General features: G+C 32.9%; 2 protein-coding genes across 3 annotated transcripts; both read right to left on the minus strand.

The window, feature by feature from the left end:
• Positions 1-1,731: 1,731 nt before the first annotated feature.
• LOC108331416 (2-oxoglutarate-dependent dioxygenase 11) lies at positions 1,732-4,426 on the minus strand. The gene is made up of 4 exons (XM_017566082.2): positions 3,931-4,426; positions 3,381-3,628; positions 2,726-3,053; positions 1,732-2,142 (listed from the first exon to the last, which is right to left on the minus strand). Exons 1-4 carry the CDS (start codon positions 4,171-4,173, stop codon positions 1,906-1,908), a joined length of 1,056 nt encoding a protein of 351 aa, XP_017421571.1. The 5' UTR covers positions 4,174-4,426; the 3' UTR covers positions 1,732-1,905.
• Positions 4,427-5,026: 600 nt separating this feature from the next.
• On the minus strand, positions 5,027-9,912 carry LOC108331664 (zinc finger protein GIS2). Of its 2 annotated transcripts, none has more exons than XM_017566513.2 (4): positions 9,748-9,912; positions 7,331-7,544; positions 6,675-6,767; positions 5,027-5,830 (listed from the first exon to the last, which is right to left on the minus strand). In XM_017566513.2, exons 2-4 carry the CDS (start codon positions 7,453-7,455, stop codon positions 5,269-5,271), a joined length of 780 nt encoding a protein of 259 aa, XP_017422002.1. In that variant the 5' UTR covers positions 7,456-7,544; positions 9,748-9,912; the 3' UTR covers positions 5,027-5,268. The 2 variants fall into 2 exon arrangements, with proteins under 2 accessions (XP_017422002.1, XP_052732398.1); XM_052876438.1 differs by having other exon boundaries at positions 7,331-7,956; positions 9,748-9,888.
• Positions 9,913-13,518: the final 3,606 nt, after the last annotated feature.

The following is a 13,518-nucleotide window of genomic DNA, read 5'->3' on the forward strand; positions in this document are numbered from 1 at the left end:
AATAACTAATTTTATACAATTTTTAAAATAATTAATTAAATTAGTTTAAATTTAAAAAATAATTTAACACAGAAACTAAAAATATATTTAATTTTAAAGATTTAAAAATATATTTACTTTTTAAATTAAATTTATGGATTAAAAAAAACACATTTCTTATTGATTCTGACTAAATGGATGCGCGATTAACCTAAAAGAACCTTTGTGGGAAGTATCATATTAACATTTTTTAGTTGATTGGTCATGGTAATTACAAAAAATTCCTTTTCAGTTGTTATATATATATTTTTTGTTTAAAACATCTATTATAATATTACACATTTTTTTAGTTTACTATGTTAAGATTACGTATACTATTATGTAAATAAGAGATTTCTCTTTCTGATATTTATAATTTTTTTAAAATTTAACTATTTAATTGATCTGTTTTTCAAATTTAATCGTTTTTTTATTTAATATTGTTTTAAAATTTAATCATTTTTTAAATTAAATAAATAAAACTCATCTAAACAATATCAATTGTAAAAATTATTTATATTTATTTTTATAATTATAATTATAATTTAATTTATTATATAAATAAATAAATAAATACACATATGCAGTACTTATAAAGAAAACTGTAAAATTGTATTATTATTAAAAATAAAATATATGAACAGATATTAAAAACTAATATACATTAAAAAAATATTATAACAAGTTGAAAATTTGTATATTAACAAGTGAAAAACACATTGTTTTGAGTAGAATTATTTTTCATTATATTAAAATAACATAACTTAAAAAAAAACAAAAAAGGAAAAGGAAAAAATAAATAATTATGCATTTACTTATTTTAGTTTATGAAATGCATAATAATTTTTTAATAAAATAATTGTGGGATTACATATTTTATCAAATAAAAAAATTAGTTTAATTTGATAATGTGTAAATTTATCTCATTAAAAAATAAGCTAAAAATAAGGTTGTGAATAAAAAAAATAGTGGTAATAACAAAAATAAAAAATCTATATTATAAAAGGATGCACCCATAATTTTTCTAGTGTCATCCTTTAATTAGATTTTTTACTTTTTGATAAATAAAATTAATTTAATTATTTATTTAATAAAATAAGTAATTGAATATCTTCTCTTTATTTCAAAATACTATATAATTTAAAATAAAATAGCATAATTTTTTAATACTATTTTTATAAAAGTATATATTAAATCATATTATTTTTTAATTTTATAATTAATTATTCATAAAAGTAATAAGAATATAAAACATAAAATTTATACATAATAAAATTATAGAATACACGTCAACATATTCACAAGATGTAAATTATTACTTCAACCTACGATGATATTATTATAGTCATTGATACAATTGTTATTACTATCATCATTTCATTTTACTACTATTACGGTGACAAAACGTATAGTCTAGAAGATCTCGACCATCGGTTTATTCGTATGAAAACATGAATCTCAATATTTTGATAATAATATATCAATTGACTTCCAGCATATAGATACTCTAGTCCAACATAAAAAATTCGTAGTATCAAAAGAACATGATGCAAAAGAGTGAAGAGATAAACTGAGGGCAAAGTTGCATGAAAATGCAGTGATCAACCACAAGCAGATAATTGATATTTTGATAACACTTTTTTCATAACATTTTAACATATCTATCTGTCATTATATAATTGATCCAAAATTATCTATAATTAATAATAATAATTATAAATATAACATAGACTAATCACGTAATGACACGTAAATAGTATTAAAATGTTGTCAAAAAGATGTTGTTAAAGTAAACAAGAATGCAGTTTATAGCAGGTTGAAATTTGGCAGCATCTATGTTCTGTTTTATTTAACCAAATCAGGAGAAACATTGGGCTTAATCAAAACCTAAATCTTCGAAGCTTCCATTGGTCTCTTCCCTTGCTGGTAATATTGGAAATAGATCTCAACATAATTTTTGACAGGTCTGTATAATATTGGCCTTGTCTCGTCCACTAGCTTATCCAACGGTTTGATCACTTTTTCTGGATCCGGGATGCAGAACATTGCTGCTGTTAGCCTTTCCTTCTCTTTATTTATCACTACCCTGTGCACAGGGCTCCGGAAAATTCCATTGCTCATTATCTGTTTTTAGTCACATTCAAACCAACTCTCACTCAATCCTTCCTTTCTGTCATGTTAGCATGCACAAAACTTTCTGGTGTATCAATCAAATCTATCGACAGGTTTGTTCTTTGCATGAATTAAATGATGAAATTTCATTGAAAAATGATGCAACAGATATAATATGACATCAAGTAAAAAAATAGTGAAATATGTTTTTAATTTATAAAGACACGAAATTGAAATTCCTTTATGTATTTTTTTACGTTTTGGTCTGAAACTTTAAAAATAAATTAATATAATCATTTTAATATAATAGTATTAATTTTTTTTGTATCTATCAAACACATTTCAGGTTAGAATTTGAAATCTTTTATATCGTTTTATTAACTCAAATGCTAGTGTCAAACGTCATTTAACATATAAAAAAATAAAGTAATTGACTTAAAACAACCATATCCATTAATTTTTAAAATTTAAGAACCAAATGAAACAAAGACCAATTCCAATTTTGTGTAAACGGTTAGAAACTAAAACCATATTTAATCCATTAAAGAATGATAATCACAAAATTCTAACTAGAATAAGAAACTTAAGCTATTACCTCTATTTGATCACCAACATTTATTAAGAGAGCAGCAGGGATGATTGGAACTTTAAACCACTGATCATCTTTGAGGACTTGGAGGCCTTCTACTTCGTTATCTTGCAACAGAAAAGTAATGGTGGATCCATCTGCATGTGGCTTCACGCCTAGAACATGATCAGGCATTGGACATGGAGGGTAATAGTTGAACCTCAGAAACATATTAGATCTCTCTCCGGTTTCATTTAGGAAGGAATTTTCCTCCAAATTCAATGACTTAGCCATGGCCTTATGGATTACTTCACTTAGCAGCCTTAGGCTTTCGGTATATTGTAGGACAGTACTCCTGCATTGAGATACCCAGTATGATTAATAGGAGAGAATGTTTGCGTCGCTAGTACAAGAGAAATGGATGAATTTTCTTATTACTTTTCTAAAACTGATAATGCAATGTACAAGTCTAATTTAATCAGATAAACTCAGTATTTAATTATATGAAAATAAAATAAAAGAATGATGCTTACCATAAGTTAAAACCAATTCACATATATATTTTTTATATAAATATTTAAGAAGAAATCTATCATAAACATAAAAGTCTATATGTATTTAAGTTTTTGCTGGAAATAACTGGCTATTGTTATTGAGAGGCAGAAGTGACAAGAATGTATACCTGAAATCATTAGGGCTTTGAGGCCAAAATTTGAACTGCCTCTGATCTTCAGGTAGGACCTTAAGGTACACTCTGTCAGTCCAATCAAGCCTTTGCTGCTTTGAATATATTATATCATTTCCATATCCTTCGATATCGTTTGGTTCCCTTGCACATTTTTTCTTTTCTTCCTTTGGGAGTTGAAAGAACTGCTTTGAAACTTCTCTCACCTTGTCCAGAAATGAGCTTTCCATTCCATGGTTTATTGCCTGAATCCCACAAAATAATTGAGAATAACAGAAAATAAAGTCATCCCTAACTTCAGTGTCTAACTCCAATATTTTCTTTGATATTGTATGATTTTACAAACTCATGAAGAAAGCAACTCAACTACATTTACCCCAATACACTTTCAACATAAAATAAACTTTTTCTTGTAATTTTGTAGCTTGAAATAAATTTTATTCAAAAAATCATTAAAAAAATGGGTATCTTAATTAGTTATACTGTTTCTTTCTAGAGTGTTGTGACGATTAAAAGAGATGATGTTTAGATTAGTAGAAAGGGGTACCTGAAAGCAGCCCCATGAATGGAGTGCGTGGTGAAGTTTAGCAAGTTCATGTTGTGCTGTGAATGGAGATGAGAGGCGATGGAGATCGATCACAGGAATATCATCATCCTGTGATGGCAAAAGAGCATCTCGAAATCCAGAACCACCTTCCTCGTAAATGTAACTTTTTGGCACATTTTGAGGATTCAACACCAACTCTTGAACGGGTGTACCAGCTATCTCTTTGTCGCCCGATTCAGCCATAACTGGTAATGTTCTGCGGATAGAAAGGTCAATGCAATGAACTTGGGAATGGGCTCGCTTTTATGATGTCTGCGGCCGTCGCTATTGACCCACGCCATGCTTCTCTAATATATCCCACTTTTTCAAATAACGACACGTATATTTTCTGTCAGTGAATATAAAAAGGAAGAATATCTAGATTTTCTTATCTTTTAAAAAAAATCATACAATAAAATCAGTCTTCTTTTACCACGGTTTTTCCCCGATAAAAATAAAACGTAACGAGAAAGTGTATAAAAAGCTATCACATGTAACCAACATTTATTGAAAAAAATAAAAAATAGGACTGATTTGTGTCCTTGAAGTAGCACAGGAGTATATGTTAAGACGTTTTGTTTAATCTCAAATTTCTACAAGAAATTTCAAGTATTTTTTCGGCAATAAGTGACGCATGCTTATTTTATTGTTAGAAGCGCTTTAGCAATTTATGGAAGAATTTATAGTTGTAAAAGCTAATGGATAAATCACTCAGATAATTGAAAATAATAGTTATTACCACAAAGTCCAAAGTTTAAAACCACGTCTTACTAGACAATTAACTAATAAATGCCTCGTCCAATCTAGAAATATATAATGTCAGACAAAATGGCTAAAGGAAATTACAAATTTATTTCATTATTTAGGCTTTTTTTTTGTCTTAAAAATAATTTCATCACCGACATCAAATTGAAAAAGGAAATTATTTTTTATTCCAAATTGACAATAATTTCATCGGTACACATTGCTTAGACTAATTTTAAAAACTACTGGCAATAAATAAATATAAGCACCCATTAAATCCCTGTAATGCCCTAGACAAAGAAAAGAAACGTCATGAGGTAACTCTGAATGCATACAATACCAGGTCTTCCAGAAGTAGCAAATTCTTATTCCTAGCACAAGCACGACATCATAAACTATAAATGGCCGATAAATTGGCATCATTGTCATGTCTCTCAAGCAAATTAAAAATAATAAAAAGCCAAACACATACTCTACCAGGACTCATGAATCTGTCTTTGGCAAGAAAATCATAGTAAAAACATCCATATTACTGAACGCATAAATTTCCATCCATCAATACCTCCTGGGGTAGCGATCCATAAACCGACCTGAAGGGCACTCATATGCCAGGTGACCACGACCTCCACAATTGTGGCAAATCATCAAGGGGCCCATGCAATCCCTACTCATGTGACCTAATTGCTGACAGTTCCTGCAAATAACATCTCGGTAACCACCACCACCACCACCACCACGAGCTCCACCGCCTCCGCCACCACCACTGCGATCTCCAATAACATTGGCTTTTGGACACTGCCTAGCCACATGCCCAGAAACATTGCACAAGTTACAAATAGGATCGTTAGGACAATCACGTGCCAAGTGGCCTGTCTTCCTACAGTTGTTGCATGCCTTCTCATTCGTACATTCAGCTGCTATGTGGCCCTGCTTATAACAGTTGTTGCACAACCTTAAGTCTCCTGGAGGCATTGGAGGAGCGGTGCATTCCCTAGCACGGTGTCCAGCTTTACCACAGGTATGGCAAATTCCCTCATTTGGACAATTACTGGCCATGTGGCCAGGTTCTTTACAGTTCCAGCAGAGTGACTTTGTGGTACATTCAGAAGCAATGTGCCTGATCAAACATTTAAATCCAGAAAAGTAAGCCCCAGTCACCAGATGTGGTATAATTGAGAATTTGAGTACACAAAATCCGATAGAAATAGATAAGCAAAAAGATAACCCTTTTTTTAAAATTCGGATTTGAAAGTTGTAAAGTCAAACAACAAAAGTTTCAAAAACGTATCAAAGGGCAGGTAAAGGAAAAAAGAGTCTGGCTACAGGGAGTGGCAGAAGCACCATTACAATGACCAACAAAAAGTCATCATGGCAACACTAAGGCGCTCACGCACATACTACCATCAGATGCCGGAAGCAAAATTATTTTCACCCACAGAAAACATGCAGAACATGTCACATAGTTGCAATATAAATTTGGATAGAACTAATACAATACAATAGTTTAAGATAAACACCTTGAATTTAAAGATGCCATTGTGAGATGGAACCTAACAGGGAAATTAAGGGAAATAACTTTTTAAAAAAAATTCAGACAACATAATAGACACTGAAAGTTGCAATGCTTCGACAATATACAGAAAAAGAAAATTCTTGAAATGAAGTTCAGTGTCATCCTTGAAAAGAAGATAAATGTAGAAAAAAGGAGAAATTGAACTTTAGGAACAAAAGTGAAACCACATTGTCCTAACATATAAATAAAAATAAACAGAAGAGGAATGATAATAGGCATGTTGCTGAAAGTTAACCACAGTCAAATTAAGAGTAAGAAGAAAACTATTACTGCCAGGTAAACAAATTTCACTGCAGAATTATCAGCAGAAGAAGTGTGACTAAAGCATAATCATGTTAATTGAAATCTGAATACTCGAATTTTTAAAAATACTGAATGGATTTCATACCCAGGGAGGCCACAGTTGTGGCAGATTGCAACATTAGGGCATTCCCTTGCATAATGACCAGGCCTCTTGCAGTTCTTGCACAGATTGTCTCGGCTGACAAAAAACTCAAATTAGTGTTGCCACTGTAAGAAATGCATGCTGGTGTTTGAAATCCTAAAAGGCTGTTTAAATAACCCCTTCTTCTTGACAGTCAAAAGCCTATCACTTCAGTTCCAAACTAATCAAAGCAGCCAGAACAAGAATGCATACCACAAGAAAAGAAGATAAATGGTACATAATTGGGGTTTTACAAACAGAATAATAAAGGTTCAGAGCCTCTTCTACCAAAAGCATACTTCAATCTTCTTCTTCAACAGTAAGAAATGCATGCTCGTGTTTCAAATCCTAAAAGGCTGTGTAAATACACACCCTTCTGCTTGACAGTCAAAAGCCTATCACTTAAGTTTCAAACTAATCAAAGCAGCAGCCAGAACGAAGAATGCATACCACAAGAACAGAAAATAAATGGGATATAATTAGGGTTTTACAAATATCATAATAAAGATTCAAAGCCTCTTCTACCAAAAGCATACTCCAATCTTCTTCACCTGCCCCTACCAATACATTTAAGTAGAAAAGCAATACAGCAAATAAATAGTTAAATTCCAAAAGAAAACCTGAAACCCCGACGTGAATCTCTCCTGTAAGGTGCATCACGGTAGGAAAATCGATCAGATCGGATTTTACGGTCCATTGGGCTCCTGCTTCTGCTCCGGCTCCTGCTGCGGCTGTCTGAACTCATTTTCACCTTTTTTCTTTCCTACCCTCAACCACAACTGATCAGCAAAACCACCTCCACCACAACCAACACCACCAGCCACCGCCTCCTTCCTGTCCACATCACAACCAACATCCAATATCATCCTTAAGCCAACTAGCCAAGGCAAACCCCCTACCTCCCCTTCAAAATATAAAAACCGCAAATTCCAACAGTATAGAACATGAAATTTTCAACATGCAATCCATCTCACATTCACATCAATCAAATACCACTGCACTCAGCACCAAAAAATTGATAGCGAGCCCCTGGGCACCATTCTTCATAATATTCACGTGCTTCCCACAAATAATATATTCCCAACATAAGATCACTCTACCTTTGAAAAAACAACAGAAAGCACGTCACTTCATCTTTCGGCGAAGCTGACCCAATAGAGAAGAGGGATAAGGTAAAATATTGAATCACAAAGAAAGGCATCTGGGGGCATGGTTTTAGTTTGGTGAATGGTGAAAAACTATTATCCTGTAGAGGCAATGGAGGAATAAAATAAAGAAAATGACCACTGAGAAAAGAAAGGAGACAAACATGGTTATAGACAGCTACATCTTGCTAACGGAAAAATACAGGTGCCTTTAAATGAAAATAAGTTCTTCAGCAGATTTCCCTACTAATGAACAACCATCCCCATGTTGATTAGGAGTTATATGGGACCAGGTGAACCCCATCCAACATTACATCTACCTATTATTTGCATCACCACCATATTTAAAGCGAAAATTGCACAAATCTTTCCCTAGAAGGTCCAGGTTGTCATGAACCAGCATTCCAAAAGACTTAAGGTGTTGAACAAAAGCGTGTGAATTGTTTTTATATGTCTAGAATGCCTGTTACTGCAAGAGATTTTCCATCTTGAACATGGACAATGCTCCAGAACTCATCCAACCTTGTGCAAACATTTGAATTTTATTTAGAAGAAAGGGGCTGCTTAGGACCACTGAGCTGACAAAATGGTCATAGAATCTCTGATACCATCATGATTCAACAACTATAACAATAACTTAAGCTGTTAAGTATATGTATGTGAATGGTTCTGAGTCTAACATGGATTTAAAAAGGCAATAATATAAACTCATTGGGTGGCTATAGGACAGATTCAGTTACACTGTTGGAGAAACCATTGCAACTGTGGGAGTTTTTCCCCTTTTGGTCTATGTACTAGACTTAAAATTGAGATGGGAATCCATTAAACAGTTTTCAGAAATATTTAGATCCTTATCAATGGGCTTATCTTAGTGTATAGGACTCATTATTTCTCGCAAATTAAAATCCACAAAAGCCGTAGTATCATACAAAGGCAACTGATATCATATATCTGGGCATGTTCAGATTTGGCAAAGTGAAGGGAGCAGTTGGACCACAGTATGGTGTGGATCTATTTACTCATTAAATTCTCTGTTATACGAAAGGACAGTGCAGGAAAAAACAATTAAATCTCATGAAGAGACTATAAATTTCAAACTAGGATCCATATTCCATCTAAATATCTAGAAAAATCATCATAATGTCATGATATTGTTTGTGGGAGGTACTAATATAGTGGGACACAAATATGCAGAGAAATGTACAGAACCATAAAAATCCACACAACACGCTATACATTTTTTAGCTGGTTCTCGACTGTCACAAATTACCACAGGGCACTCAGCACTCGGACAGATTATCCAGACAGTTTGAGTGCAAGTAACATAGGACATATACAAATTAAATGTCCTCGATTAGTAATTCCAAATAAAATACTGTTCCAAAATTCACCAGCTCCAGAAGTAAAACATTTCATCCCTGAAATTCCACTTACCAGTTCCCACAATCCACCGCAGCTTGAAATTAATTTCTCACGATCAACAGCATTAATTAAACTTTTAGCCTGATTGTCATTCTTTTTTCTATCCATAATCAAATAATTCAAAGCACGAAAATCGTCACGTGCATACATCCTAGTAAATTTGTTTCCCGACACCAGGAAAAAAACACAACAAACATCGTAAATCATTTACGTTCAAACCTAATTTTACAGATTCGAAATCCAAAGCCTAAATCAGATAACGGTCACAAACGAATCAACAAAGACGTACGATGAATTATATAACGGTCACGAACTTTCGAGCATCGACGCCATGAAATGGGATAAAAGGGAGGAAATCATAGACGAAAGAGGTAGGATGAATTAGAAGCGGATTCAAATTTAACCCTAACCCTAACCTAGAGTCACGTCAAACTGAATAAGCAAAAGTAAAGAGGGATTAAGGGAAGAACCTGAGAGAGGTACGGTCAAAACGGTAAATGGATTCCGTGGTTAGGTTATTTGCAACGCTACTGGATCCGAAGTTGATTTATGTAGCGCTCTATTTCCAACAGAGCAGCCGCAAGGGTTTCTTTTGTTCTCTGTTAGACTCAGGAAGGAGGCATATAAATAGTATCACGTCAGTCACAATGCATGGTCTCCCTCTTCTTTTCTTGGTTAATTTTTGCTTAATTGTAAAAATTACTGTCTTAGATTTTTAGAACTAACATTTGTATATAAAAAATTGTGTTTATAAATTTTAATTTATATATTAGGAAAACACATGAGTATGTTGACTTTTATTTTTAATAAAAATAATAATAAAATTATTATTGTTATTATTATAATTGTGATATTAAATATAAATGTTTTTATAATTTATTATAAATATTTTCTTATTTTATAGATAATTTTATAATTTAAAAAATAGTTAAATATAAAAAGGGGTTAAAGCGAAAAAATATATTAATTTAAAAAAAAGTCACTTAAATAATAAAATAATTATCTTTATTTAAAATATAAACAAATATAAAAAATTTAAAAAAAATCTTTTATATATAATTATATATAAAGAGTAAAGTTAAAAAACAGATACAGACACAAAAAATAAAGTCTAGGTATAATTATATATATATATATATATATATATATATATAACAAAAGGTGACATAAAAAAAATTAAAAGTCTATATTTGATTTTTTAAAAGGTATATATAAATTTTTATGTTTAATAAAAATATATCTATTAACTTTTAGTATTTTTTTTATAAGGGTTTAATATTTTATTCTTCTTATTTTCTGAACTTGATTTCATATGATATTTAAATTAGTATATAAATTGTAAAAAAATTTATTTAGATTTTGAAAGAACCTAAAAAAAATAGAGTTTTAAAATTGTAAAGTATTTTAAATAATGAGTTCATATTATTTTAATATTAAAAATAAAATAGATAAATATAAAGTCTATTAAAATGTTTAATTACTTAAAAGCAACATATTACTTAAAAGTACATATCATATCTCTCTAACTTATTCTTTTACTATCATTTATCTTCTCTCTTCAAGTTTTGAATGTGGTCGTGTCTTTTAATACTGAGAAGTGCCTTTGTCATAATGACAACAATATCTTTCTTTCAGTCCGATCACTTTTCTCAACATAGTATATCAGTTTTTATTCTTTGAGAATAAAAGTTTTTTCCATGCATGTAAAAATCTTATGTCACATGTATCTTTCTAGTTTTCTAGTATGTTTTCTGTTTATGAATGGTTTAAACCACATACCTTGATCATGATTTAGTAATATGTAGTTGTAGATAGAATTCTCTTAACTGAAGAAATACTTTTTTTTAATCTCAGAGAGGTGTTTGAGTTTCTAACATTTGTATGTTTGTTTATAAGCTTTAAGAAAATCCATTAAATTTGAATTAGTATGCTTTGATTAGGAAAATTAGTTAGTTATGGAGTTAGGATATATATATATATAACTTGTTGAAAAATCCTATGATATGGTAGTATGATTGATTGAAATTGATATGAATGCGTGTTATATAAAATTATAAAACTATTATTATGAAGACTTGTTGAATGATATATGTTTTAATCACTTAAGTTGTCAAGTTTAAGGTTATAATTTGTTAGAAATTGTTGTTAATTTTTAAGTGGTGAAAATGGATAATCCTAGGTTAGTTTTTGGTCTAATTTGGGAGTTTTGACAAGTGAACTTTTAAAGGATTGTGTTTCGGGAGGAACTTGGGGTTTTAAGTCTGTTTTTGAGTTATTTAAGACTCGTTTAGCCATTTTATTCATACAAATCTAGTTTGTAACATGTGAAATTTGTTTGGTTGTATTTTCGGGTAGTTGGTTTGATTAAATGGGCTAAATTATTGAACAAATGAGAAAAATGGTATTCCTTCTAAGTAGAAAACCTACTTTCAAATAAATTATTGTGCTAATAATACTAGTTTGGACATTTGAAAATGTATCGAGTGCATCTAGATCAAGTGTCACAATATTGCATCTTCTGGTATAGTACTAAGCGACACCTTGAGACGCTGAGTGTCAAAAAGTCAGTAAGCTCTATGACTTATGAGCGTTGAGTGGTGGAATAGGACATTGAGCGCTACTTTTCCCTACAGATTTGAATGTGGTTTTTCCCAGTATTTCACTAGGCAAGTAATATTGCTTGCTAAGTGAATCCTATTTTATTAGTTTTATAATGTTTTTCTACACTATTTGACGTATGTTTGTTTAAGATGTGTAATTTTACTTTGTTTATATTAGAAATTTAGTGTAGATTTAACTAATTATATATATGAGTTTGATTTAAAGTTAATACGAGATTATGAAAGAGTGTGAAATGATACATGATGCTATGAGGATTTAAAAGAAATCCTTAAAGTGATTATTCTCTATTTCTTAAGCGTAAATTAATTTGTTGGACTTTCTTTTTGTGTGTATATATTTTAGTGTTATAGTTATATTTAGATAATTGTAATTGTTTTATGTATAATTTTTGTTTAATTGTTCCATTTCATTAAATATGTGATGATTTTTATAACAGTGTTGTTTAATGTTGAAACGCTTCATGCTGATTTTTTCCGAACGTCAATGAGAGTTGTTGGCCGAACGGTTGAGGCCAAGACGCCGAACGTCATTGAGGACCAGTGGGCGAGCATCGGGTTAGTCGAATGGGCGAACGCTTGTGGATCTGAATGATCAAATGCTGGAGTGTTCGAGGCCATGGATGACCGAACGATTTGAGGGCGAGCGGACGAATGTTATTAAGGACGTCGGCTTGACGCTTGATGCTGAATATTGCCGAACAGCGGTGAGACCGAAAGGCCGAACGATTAGGTGTTGAGATCGTGCATGACCGAGCGCTAGAGACCAAACGTCAATAAGAAAGGCTGAACGGTCAAGGCCGAGCTGCCGAACGCCGATGAGACGGATGGTTGAAAGGTTGAGTCCAAGTGTCCGGACGTCGTTGAGACGGGTGGCCAACATTAATGGCGTCGAAGGGCCGAACGTTGGCGACCGAGTGGACGAACGGTTGAGGCCGAGTTGCCGAACGTAAGGGAGACGGGTGGTCGAACGGTCGAGGCCAAGGATGGCCGAACGTTATTGAGGCGGGTGGACCGAGTGGACGAACGTCAGGGGACGCTCAATAACCGAGCATCATTTTGGTCGAATGACCGAACGCTGATTGAGCCGAGCGTCCGCATGCTGGAGTATTTGAGAATGAAGAACTAACAAAAGGTGAGGCTGGGCGGACGAGTAGTGGTACGCTTGTGGCCACGGAATGGTCGATTTGAACATTGTCGAACGGTGATGAGGAAGGTTTTGTCGATCGGTCACGGTCGACGCTCTGTCTTGCTGTCGACCAAGGTGGACGACCTAGGTGGTGGCTTATTCGTGATGGTCGACCAGGAAATGGTCGCTCGGTCTTGCTGTCGACCAAGGTGGACGACCTAGGTGGCGGCTAATTTGAGATGGTCGACCAGGAAATGGTCGAACGGCAATGAAGAAGTTTTTATCGATCGGTCAAGGTCGACACTCGGTCTTGTCGGTCGACCAAGGCAGATGACCTTGGAGTGCGCCGAATGGTTGATCGCCAGGGAGGTCGAATGGTGAGGTCGGATGACCAAAATATTTGTGAGGGCGAACGGCGAGAATTTCGGTCGTCCGGCCTCGTTGTCGTTCGGTCGAGTGCTGCAGCGCTTATGGTCACTGATGGCCTTGCTGTC

The sequence above is a fragment of the Vigna angularis genome, chromosome 4 (genome assembly GCF_016808095.1).
Source record: "Vigna angularis cultivar LongXiaoDou No.4 chromosome 4, ASM1680809v1, whole genome shotgun sequence".
In the NCBI taxonomy this organism is placed as follows: Eukaryota; Viridiplantae; Streptophyta; class Magnoliopsida; order Fabales; family Fabaceae; genus Vigna; species Vigna angularis.

Coding starts and splice junctions, on each gene's coding strand:
- LOC108331664 (XM_017566513.2), bottom strand. CDS start 7,455: ATGAGTTCAGACAGCCGCAGCAGGAGCCGGAGCAGAAGCAGGAGCCCA. Junction 6,768..7,330: donor GATTCACGTCGGGGTTTCAG/GTTTTCTTTTGG, acceptor GTTTTTTGTCAG/CCGAGACAATCTGTGCAAGA. Junction 5,831..6,674: donor CACAACTGTGGCCTCCCTGG/GTATGAAATCCA, acceptor ATGTTTGATCAG/GCACATTGCTTCTGAATGTA.
- LOC108331416 (XM_017566082.2), bottom strand. CDS start 4,173: ATGGCTGAATCGGGCGACAAAGAGATAGCTGGTACACCCGTTCAAGAG. Junction 3,629..3,930: donor ATTCATGGGGCTGCTTTCAG/GTACCCCTTTCT, acceptor TGTGGGATTCAG/GCAATAAACCATGGAATGGA. Junction 3,054..3,380: donor CAAAGCCCTAATGATTTCAG/GTATACATTCTT, acceptor ATCTCAATGCAG/GAGTACTGTCCTACAATATA.